Source organism: Pinus tabuliformis, chromosome 3_2 (assembly GCF_031772625.1).
Source record: "Pinus tabuliformis cultivar Carrire ecotype Pingquan chromosome 3_2, CPIR1, whole genome shotgun sequence".
NCBI classification, from domain to species: Eukaryota; Viridiplantae; Streptophyta; class Pinopsida; order Pinales; family Pinaceae; genus Pinus; species Pinus tabuliformis.
The window spans coordinates 213648183-213659981 of NC_142302.1; the positions used below are offsets into that span (position 1 = coordinate 213648183).

An 11799-nucleotide genomic window follows, 5' to 3' on the forward strand; every position below is an offset into this window, starting at 1 on the left:
TCCAGCAGAGATAGCAGGGCCAAAAGCATCTTGGAGCTGGTACATTCATATGTATGCGAACCATTTTCCTCTCCATCCCTAATGGGATACAAGTATTATGTCGCCTTTATTGATGACCACTTGAGAAAGACATGGATCTTCTTCATGAAGAAGAAAGATAAAGTCTTCTCGAAGTTCGTGGAGTTCAAAGCCTTGGTGGAGAACCAGATTGGTAGCAAGATCAAGGCACTGGGGTTAGACAATGGTGAGGAGTACATCTCCAATGCTTTCAGGGACTTGTGCGCCAAGGAGGGCATCAAGAGAGAGCTCACTGCACCTCATAACCCTCAACAGAATCGGGTGTCTGAGCGTAAGAACTGGAGAACTATTAGATCGGCTAGGGCTATGTTGAACGACCAGGGGCTACCTATGTTTCTTTGGGCAGAGGCATGCAACATTGTAGTCTTTTTGCAGAACAGGAGTCCACACAGGGTGCTAGGCAGAGTTACACCAGAGGAGGCTTTCCCTGACATGTCTCAGTTTTGGATCTTTGGTAGCCTTGTTTACCACCATGTATCTTCTGATAACTGGAAAAAATTGGAGCCAACAGCAGAGAAGGGCATTTTAGAGGGCTACAATGGGACATCTAAGGCGTACAGGGTGTATATTCCAGCACCTAGGAAGACAGTGCTCAGACGTGATGTGAAGTTCAAGGAAGAGAGGGCTCTCAGGAAGTCCTTAGGACGTGAGCAGGGTGCAACACAAGAGGAGCAGCAAGCTCCCAAGCAAGAGGCTCAACCAATTTCTCAAGCTTCATCATAACCAATTGTTGGGCATGTCAACCAACATGCAATTGAGGAGAAAGCTTAGAAACAGGAGGAGAGAGTAGAGCTAGAGGGGCTCACTCAGCAAGTGACTCCTAGTGCAGGGAGAGGACGAACCAGGTGGGTATATTAGTTGATTAGGGAGGCTCAGGAGAGAGTTGAAACCTTCAAATCCACATTCATAAAGAGTAAACAGCGATATAGGGATATATGGCGTTGAGGACAAAGGTGATAGACTCTAAGCCTTCGTGTTACAAGGAAGCAACTTCACAGCAGGTTTGGCATATGATGCTATGGTGGAATAATACTCTTCCATCATGTAGAACGATGTTTGGGAGATAGCGCCAAGAACGGTTGGAAAATCAGTTGTGGGATCATGTTGGGTGTACAAGATCAAGCATGCAGTTGATGGGAGTGTGGAGAAGTGTAAGGCTAGATTCGTGGCCAAAGGGATCTCTTAGGTCGAAGGGATTGACTACGATGAGACGTTCGCACCAATGGCTCAATATTCGTCCATTAGAACTATTCTAGCAATTGCAGTGCAGATGGGGTGGAGGATCCACCAGATGGACGTGAAGATCGCCCTCCTTAACGGAGTTGTTGAGGGAGATATTTATGTTGAGCAGCCTAAGGGATTTGAGATTTTCAACAGAGATATGCATATTTGCAGGCTGAAAAGAGCTCTATATGGGTTCAAGCAGGCACCTAGGGCATGCTATTCCCAAATAGATAGCTACCTTCTCAGATTGGGCTTCACCAAGAGTGAAGTTGAGCCCAACCTATACTATATTGTGGTTGAGGATCAGCCTCTCATTCTTGGGTCGTACGTTGATGATTTGATATTGACAGGGGATGAGGAGCTCATCCGTGACTGCAAGAAAAAGAGTTTGAGATGAAGGATATAGGGCTTATGCACTAATTCCTTGGGCTGGAGGTTTGGCAGGGTGATGGAAAAATATTCTAGGGACAAGGTAAATACATGCAGGAGATTCTCAAGACGTTACACATGCAGGATTACAAGCCTATTACCACGCCTCTAGTCACAAACTGGACAAAGGTGGACACCACCCAAGGTCAGCGAGTGGATACCACACTATATAGGAAGCTCATAGGGTTGTTGATGTATCTTGTGAACACACGATCAGAGATTTTCTTTGCAATTAATTGGTTGAGTCAGTTCATGGTTGAGTCGACCAAAGTGCATTAGGTTGTTGTTAAGCACGTGTTGAGGTATATCAAAGGCACAACAAATTATGGGTTGTTGTATAGGCAAGTTGATGGAATGAGTCTTCAAGGATTCACCGTTGCGGATTGGGAAGGGGGTTCAGCAGACAGGAAGAGCACTTCAAGTTGTGCTTTCGGTGTTGAGTTAGCAATTGTTTCCTAGTTCAGCAGGAAGCAGAAATCAATGACACTGAGCTCAGTTGAGGTTGATTACATGGTTGCCAGCGTGGCAGCTTGCGAAGCTATTTGGTTCAGGAAGCTACTTGTTGGGTTATTCAGTGAGAGGTTGGAGCCCATGATCATAAACTGTGATAATCAGAGTTGCATCGAACTCTCTGAAAATCCTGTATTTCATGATCGCTCCAAGCACATTGAGATCAGGTACCACGATATCAAATATTGTGTTCAGAGAGGTAAAGTCAGAGTTTAGTACATACCTATGGAGGAGCAAACAACAGATATCTTGACCAAGGCATTGGCAAGAGGCGGATTCGTCTACTTCAAAGATAATGGTGTAGTATAGAACACCTTCCTCTCTAAGAGGGAGTGTTGATTGAAGTTAGAGATGGAAGGGTTCTGCTAAATTTAGAAGTGCATTAAAATTGGTAGTGGATCCCACGAGCGAAGCTAAGGCACAGCTATACTTTCTCTTAGTTTTGACTTAGGAAAATTCTCTAATTTGCCTATAGTCAAAAATAGTAAATTGAACTCAGCCATGCATGGAGATTTAATCTCAGTTCAACTTGAGTTCAGTTAGGTAGTTCAACTTCAGTTCAAGAAGCTAGTTTGACTTGAGTTCAAGGAGCCAATTCGCTTGAGTTGAGGAACTAGTTCAATTCTATAAAGAGGAAGGGCACAAACTTAGTAGTCACTTGATTATTTACTAAAGAAATGTGTGTGTTTGAGTTCAGCAAAGGAGTTTCCAGTTTAGCGCGTGAAGGCAGAGAAAGAGGCTAAATAGCCTCAAGAGATTTCTAGAGCCAAAGCGCATCACTTCTACGGCCGAGTTGGATTTCGCAAATAAGCAGTCTTAGCCTATACAATCCGTACAGTTGTGCATGAGAGAGGTCAAGTTAATCAAGGATGCACAAATCAGTGTGTTGAGGATTAGTAAATTGTTAGGGAATTTTTCCAAGTACTTTGTAATCAATTTCTGAGATTTTGCTTAGCAGATTAATAAAAACACACAAATTGGCAAGTTTTCCCCAATTGGAGTTTTCTAAGTAATTTCTGGTGTGTTGTTTAATGTGTGCTTGTGTCTTTGAGAATTTATTTTCCCGCTGCTATTATTCTGTTAGAATACTCAATATATTTAGTAAGTGAATTTCGCAGTTCAATTTTCAGTTATTGCACCTCATAATACTTATTAAATTAGTTGTTGGGTATTAGAAAGCTAAAATTTGCCTCGCTGATTTATTACCAATTCCGAATCTGGTAACATTGGATTTAACATGCAAATAATGCTAAATTTTGCATTTATTTAATTATTAAATGCATTTTCTACTTTACGAGCAATAATACATCAAACAAGAATTAATTTTTTAGCAATATTTCACATAAAACCCTATCCCTAACCCTAAATATCTAGAAATTAAAAAGAAAAAGGATAAATTTATTAAAGAATGAGGTTTGATCAATGTTACTTGGGAGCGGGAGCGGAAGCGGGGAGCGGGAGCGGAAGCGGGAGCGGGAGCGACCATTTTCAGAAGCTCCCGGTTTGGGAGCGAATCCCGGAGCGATTTTTTAAAAATATATATATTTTTTATATTTTTTAATTTTTGATACATATATGTCAACAAAAACATGTAGAATGATGAATTAGATATAAAAAACATAAAAAAGCATAGATTGAACCATATAACAACAATCATCTAGAAGTTATAATCTTCATCAACCACGTCCGCAAGTTAGTAACATAGTAACATACAACATATTGAGTCTCATGATTCATCAATCTTAAAGTTTCAAGCTTTCAAAATTCAATATATAACATTTATCATCATTGATCACCAAAGTTGTACTTGTAAGCTAAGTGTAACCATTACAACAAATAATATCTAACATGAAATGAAATGTTATAAAATGAAACGAAATGAAACAACTTTCAACTTTCATGAAGCATCATATTCATAATTCATTACTAATGAGTTATAATTGCCAACTTCAAACTTAAATTGTCATATATTGTTTAAAAAAATATCATAATAAATATGAAAGAGTCAATAGTTATAAAAGCTACTAGAAACTAGAGAAGAGAAGTAAATCTATTATCTATTTCTTATGCTTGGGCCTCTTGCCACCACGAGAAATGTCTAATTTTTTAGTCTTGTTGCAAAATCAGGATCTTTGTCATTAATATCACCCTCCAAGCATTAATATCCAGAGGTATCTTTGTCATTACCTTTGTATCTGTATAGGGATCTTTGTCATTAATATCTAAGCATTAACATAAGATAGAAAAAGCATAGCATGTCAAGTCAAGATTTTGTTTGAGTGATGCGTACATTTTTAGAAGGGTCATGATAGAGGAGTTCGACAACCAATGTCACTAACATCAAGGTACATAGAGGGATTGGTACTCTTGATTAAATATGAGTTCCATACCCTAATACATGACAAAATTCAATGGAAACATTGCAATCCCCCAATCCTGAAATCCTGAAAAACTGATAAGTCTGCTGGATTTTGAATGAAATCTAAAATTCTACTTTCTCCATATGAAATCCAATGAGGACGAAACCACTCTCAAACATCCTGAGTCATTTCATGGTAATGTTAAAAATTTAAGTAAAAGGATGAAAATGAAAATTAAAGAAAATGTCACTTTTACTTTAAGAATTTAACATTACCATGAATAGCATATCAATACTAGGGCCTAGACTTGATCATTAAGTTGCCCCACTCAAAAACTATTTGTTTCTTTCAAAAAAAATTGCATTTCGAACATTACTACAAAAAAAAAAATGCAAAAAAGGCAAAACGCTCCCGAAAACGCTCCCGAAAAGGCAGGGAGCGAATTTTTTTTTAGGGAGCGCGCTCCCGAAATCGGGAGCGATTTCGGGAGCGCGCTCCCGACCCGCTCCCGCCCGGAGCGCGGATCGGGAGCGGGAGCGAGGGGGGGGGGGGGCGCTCCCCCGCAACACTGGGTTTGATAAACACCACTATGACTAGTGCCTTGTTCTAAATGGGCCAATGGAGTCTTTTAGGGCAGATCCAATGAGAATGGCCTTGTTGAAGTATGAGAGAGTGACTAGGACACCCACTTTTAAACCCTAAGGATTTCCTTATGAAGGAAGAATTTAAATTTAAGAGATGCGCACTCAAACTTCTCTTAAACGATTCCAAGAAATAGTTTTTCATATCATAGAGGAGCAAGACTTCAAGACAAAATTCAGCAATTCATATCATGGCATATGTAAAAACACTACTACACAAATACCACATGTCAAATATGGAAAATGTGAGGTAATGTTACAAAATTTTCCACAAGAATATTAATTTTCCTTGAAACTCTGCAACTACTTAGATGAATAACTGAAAACAAGGCAACTGAAAACTGAAACTAAATTTACTTTCACCAAGATACATAGTTTCTTAACAATTTATAAATAGGGGAAAATAATCGAGATAAAAACACATTCACACAAATTGACATGTTTGTTCACCTAGGAAACCCAAAAGGGAAAACCTACTTTCTTTGTTGTGGTATTTTATTGATTATTCTTGAGCAATTGGATCTATTACATTCATGTTGCTTCCTGCAGCGAGCAATCTGTCATTGATAAAGCATTATGCTTCTTCTCACTAATCTCAGCTAATACAATTGATCTCGGTCAACCTTGATCACTGCTTGATCTCAACCCTCTAGCACACAACTGTTCCCCTGCTAAATAACCTTGACTTGTCCTACTTCTTGCCTAATCCCAACTCTTATTTTCTTGCGCACTTCCTGCCCCTATTTCCTAGCACAAATTTGCTCCTATTCTTTAGCACACAAGCCTCCTCAAGAATACGCACTCCACAATCAAAGATGATCTCACAAAATTGTTTGTATTATGTGCCTTCGTCCTCCTTTTTATAGACCCAATTAGAGCATGCAAGGAAAGCCCAATTCAATTTTAGAAGTCAAGTTGTCATTGCAAGTTAACTGAGAGTTCCATTGGTTCTTTCTCCAATCAACACTTGGAGTCTTAACTCGTTCTCCTTTCAATCAAGACTGAAGACTAACTTCTTCTAACTGAACTTCTAACTGCCACCTCGTTCTGTAGTCAAACTAAAGAAGACTTCACATAACTGAAGCTCCAACTCTAGGCATGCTATCTTGATGATCATTCCAGTAATCTGGAAATAAACTCATCTGAATTGAAGTCTAAGTCATGAGCTCGCACTCATGCTAGAGAAAGACAAATCGAGGTCTTCACTAGCTAAGGCACAAGCCAAAAGACCTTTACTTGCTACATTTTCAACAAAGAATCACTTCAATCAATCACAGGAAACAATCACCAAGTTAAAATTCCATCTCTAATAGAAACTTGCACCACAAAAGATCTCATTTTGCCCAAGTAGAGACAAAAAGACTAATGCAAACTCTCAAAGAGAGGAGTGTGATGAGTGAGTGATGATGCAAAAATGAAATAAAGCCTCCTCGATTTACATAGGTCTAACTTGTCTTATTTCCATAATTTTTACAAGTAGACTCTTAAAACAAATTTGCTTAAGTGTTCAACAAGAGAATGCTCACAAGCTGACCTCAATATAGCCCAAAAACATAACATAAATGCCAAAAATAGCCCAACATGTGGGAAATAATGACCTCTGCCATGACGTCATCCTCCATAAATGCACGATGCCACAAGAAAGTGACAAAATGGATCATGAGTGCTCCTCATTCCAAGAAAATCTCAAAGTGCATGGTTATGCCTCCATAAAATGCCTCAAAAACCATGACATTATCATAATTATGCCCTACATCACCCTTCTAAGGGCCAAAGGAGTGAGGTGGCATCATCATGCTCAAGAGTTGGGGTCCAAAGGTGATGGGCAAGCCCTCCCATGTCATCTCAAGGATAATAAATCATCATCTAGGCTCTAGAACGAACAACATCCATCAAACAGTATCAAGGCCAGCCCAGGTGCATCTTGGTTCCATCTAAGCACGTCATCTAATTGCCTAATGCCTAACCTCATTAGCTCAACATTTCAATGTTCATGGGTACATATGAGGGTCAAGTACCATGTGGAATCATCTCATAGACCAATGTTCATCCCTAGAGGGGCAACACTGCATCATCGAGGTTAGAATTGCTCACCAGATGGGGTACAATGACCTCTAAAGTACTGTTGGAAGTATTCAAGCCCATCTCTCAAGGAATACCTACTATTGTGATAACACCACTTGACAAAACCTCTTAAGATTCAAGTGAGGTCAACAATCATTAGGGGCAATAACCATTAAAGCATCATAGTGGGCCATATCCAATGCTAAGGGCACAAGAATACCTCACACAAAACTCACCTTCAAATCTCTAACTAAATCAGGACATGCAAACAAGGTACCTCACTTATATTAGGGAAGATTAGGTCAACAACCCTATTGGTTGTTTCTAGCCCCCAAGAGGAGTGACATGTTGCAAGTTATCCCATCAATCCATAGGTGTATGTGATAATGATGATTACAAAGTGGGAAACACTTCAAGGCAGATACCATAGCCATGTGACCAGCTAATGGGGGTCCAACATCCTAGGTGTATAGATGTAAGGAGGTAGCAATCATGGTGGCATAAGTTACCTCTTTCGTTGGCCTACTTTCTCCACCCCTCTGGTGTGCCTTTTACCTTTTATGATTTATCTTTATTTGGAGCATAGTTTAGGAGCCCTAGCTTGCTTTTGTGTTTTTCCAATACCCCTTTATGATGAAGCAGTTTATCACTCATCAAGGTTGGGACTTTTAAGAGTTCATTTCTCTGGTGGTGACAAGCAAAAGCAATCAGATTTCCATTTTTTTTGCAGCAACAACTTAGCATGTAGTGAGTAAAGATAAAGAAATCTACAGAAGATTCTACTTTGTTTATATGACCCAAGAGATGCAATTGCAGAAACCTGTGCATTTACATTTATTTCCAAATCCGGATGATGTTGTTTATGTTTTATGTGAATAACAGTCCTGTAGGAGTGAAAGAAACAAATGGGACTCTGCAAATTTGACAGATTTTCTGGGAACAGATTTAAATCTCGAGGTAGAATATTAGAAGGCAAAACAGCTCCAGATTTCAAGCAGGAGGATTAGAAGTCAAAGGATCAAATTGAAGCAGAAAATCAGCAGTCGGAGGTTATATGCAGATTCCAAGAAACAAAGTTAGATTCTCAGGCGGTTCCTTAGCAGTGAAAAGCATCTAGAGAAGACAAGTGGCAAAGCAATCCTATTCCAAAGGAACTTGATTCCATTTTCAACCATTCGAGACACATTGCACCATATTTAGATTTAGTTTTATTTTTAGTCTTTATTTGATTTTGTTTCCAGAAAGTGTGTAACAAATTAGATATTATTTTTAGTGTATGGTTAAGATTTTTATTCCCGAAAGCTTGCAATAGCTTCAGGACTGTAATTTTTTATATATCCTTTCATTTTAATTGTAAAAGGGTTGGCTTTTGAGCCCAGAAAGACCCTCATATTTTTGTAAAACATGATATTACAAAGTTTTTAATTCAAGGGATTTTGGCTTCAGTTTATGGACAGAACTTGCGTACATGTGAGTGCTACTTGTGATTACATAGTCTTTTCTGCATATATTTGAGGTAGTGTAGGACATTGGGAAGGACTAGGCTGAGTACCAACCTCCCTGACATCCCTATGCAATGTTATTTTCTCTACTGAGTGAAAGATTGAACAATTTGTTTAATTGATCACCCAGAAATCATCAGATTGTTGCTTCTATGCTATATTTAGATGTATTTTTGTTCACTGTAGAGGTTCTTCTACACGTTTTTTATCTTGTTAGAAGGTTAGGTATTCAGGGAGGATATTAGATTATCTAAATTTTCATCCATTCCTCTTTCAAAACCTTTCAAGTTATGTTATTTTGTCATAGTTGAACATTGGCACTTTGATAAGACCTCTGCAAGAGAAGGCCTTATTTGTTAAGCAGGGATTTGTGACTCATCAGCAACCACTTATACAACAAACCCTAGATCTAGCCATTGTGCTTAATAGGTTGGTGTTCAGTGTCAGTGAACAACATTAAAAGCCTTGTAACACTTGAGGGAGACCCCTTTGGTTCGAGGGCCAGCTTGAACCTAAAGTTGGTTAAGTTGGTTTCTCGACGCAGTTTCGCAGCCAACAACTGCCTTCGAGAAACAGATACAACACTTAATATTATACTTTGGCTCCAAAGCAGGGTTATAGAGAAAAACTTTAATAATCTCCTTTCAATTCCATGCATGGGTAGGTCATCAAAATGAAAAGGATCATCATCAAAGCATGAATCCTTTTTGTTCCCTATATCCCCATTTATTACAGGGACATCAGTAACTCTAGAGCTATCTGCATTTTTAAAGACAGCAACTTTCACTCCATCTGATTCATCATTATCATAGTCATTATTCCTTGCTTTCGAAGTGATAAGCAAGTTAAAATGCTACCCCAATTTTCTTTCTGGACACTTTAAATCACATTGTAGTCAGTTTGTGATTTTGCACGAAGTTCATAAAATCACATTTTGGACGAAGCAAATCCCCTCCCTTGATTTAAATGTCATCATGGCCCACTCTCTTTCTCAGTGAAGGCTGGGGCACTTTCACTTTTGGAGCAGGCTTCTTGACAACTGGTTTTGGAAGGTTAGGATCAAGTTGGATTGCGCTTCCAATCCATAAACCATTAAAATCCACATAACATTCATTGTTGTTGCAGGTTTCTCTTCACGTGGGAGTGTGTAAGCTATCTCACTGTAAGGGTAATTCCAAAAATCGATCACAAAGTAATAGCAAGATGAAAGAATGCCATGATAAGACTGGCCTTGAGTGCGCTATCTTTTGCATCTGTAATGCAATGGAAAGAATCACGATAGCAAAAGAGCCACCCAGAAAATTTGCAACTACCTAGCTCCTTGTCTGGAAAGTTAAATCTTGCTCTATGACTTAAAACCAGAAGTGGATTGCAGGGCGGGGTCTAAGCAGTAAGAGGTTTCAGAGTTGGGGGTCCGCAATTTACCAAATGCTGCCACGTTAGTAAATGCTGATTTAGAGAAACCACTTATTGTGTGCCTTTCCCCTTCGTTAAAGCTTGGACAGCCTGGGGGTTGCGCATCTGAATTTTAGACATCGATTTATTAACACCAATACCCACCATTGAAAGCTGCAAGGATTTTAATCCAAAACGATAAAACTGTTCTTGCATCATCTTCAACACAAACAACAGTTGCTGTTGTATCTGGATCATATTCAATGTCATCTTCATCCCAGAGAGATGTAAAAGAACCCACATAACCTTCCCATTCTTCAATTGTTGTACTGGATACTGTAGTGCGGATCTTTACCTGCTTCTTCTCCCATTCTTTAAACTTACCCTTATATGCAATAAGAGTTGGGTCTGGAGCTGAATAATATAGTCTCACTTCCTCACGGAAGCCCAAGCTCGGACTCCCTTTATCTCCTTCCTTGGCTTCAATAATAGCACAGGCAACTGCAATACCTCTCCTAGAAGCAAAGAAAAACATTGTTGGAAAACCAGAGATAAATAAGACAGGCCACAGACCAAGTCCTATCAGCTCAAAAGGTACCACTTCAACCTCATCTCGTTTTTTAAGCCCATAGAGGAGAGGAAAATTGGACTGTGTAACATGGAGATGCAGAGGAGTTTTAATAGAGAGTGTCGAGTTCGGTGCCTTTATGTGGCCAGCAGACCTATCTCCCCTCATCTTGTACAGCACTCTTAACACGTCTCCTCCTTTCATTCTCACTTGTGCCAATTGCCCTGCCTTAGTATAGGCATCGCCTCTATACACCAATTCTTTGGATATTTCTGTTTCAATAACAATGCAACGAATGCCAAAAGCGACGTCTTCGGAGGCTAGAACAAAGCCCATATAAAATTCTGACCTTGACTCTGGCAGAATCTGAATTACCTTGAATTGGGAAATTTCTGGTTGAAAGCCTACTTCCCCTAACTTGGTTTCTTCCAATGCCACTGAACACATTGATTTAAGAAGACCACCATATTTAAGCCCACGTTTATGGAAAATGTGAGGATGTTTATATCCAAGTTTGAGCAGAAAATTTAAATCTAATTTGGCAGGCAATCTGGTGGTTGGAGAGAATGAGAAAACTCCTGTGGGTGTCCCAGATATTAATAAAGCACCAGTACTCCTCGTCGCTACTTCAATCTTCTGAAAATAGAAAAATTGGCCTACAATACGCTACTTCACTTATTACTGTCTCTGAACATGGATGGATCTAGTAGGAGCATCCAGGTGATTTACTGGTGTTCAATTAAATCACCAAATACCTTTCTCGAACAGCAGATCCATCGATGAAGTGCTGATATCTTTACCTTTGACGCCTGCGTGCTGCCTCGACTTGGTTTTAACCCTTGAAATTCCATTTGGCAATGAGACACTCCCGTGGTGATTAGATGAACGCTACGCTTTAACTCTGACATCTGCTTCACGTTACATGTGATCTCCATGGCAGTGCACTAAAAGGTTCTTCGGCAGTTACCATAACAATATGTAGATAAGGCTGTACATCTTTGTTTTTTAAGAGCTAACGTGAGATATAC

General features: G+C 39.4%; 1 protein-coding gene across 1 annotated transcript; it reads right to left on the minus strand.

Moving 5' to 3' along the window:
- Positions 1–10351: 10351 nt before the first annotated feature.
- LOC149180500 (uncharacterized) lies at positions 10352–11218 on the minus strand. The gene has a single exon (XM_089417959.1). The coding sequence runs from the start codon at positions 11216–11218 to the stop codon at positions 10352–10354; it is 867 nt and encodes a 288-aa protein (XP_089274085.1).
- Between the last annotated feature and the right edge of the window lie 581 nt (positions 11219–11799).

Bases quoted from the DNA above. Each gene is read 5' to 3' on its own strand.
- LOC149180500 (XM_089417959.1), bottom strand. From the start codon at position 11,218: ATGTGTTCAGTGGCATTGGAAGAAACCAAGTTAGGGGAAGTAGGCTTT.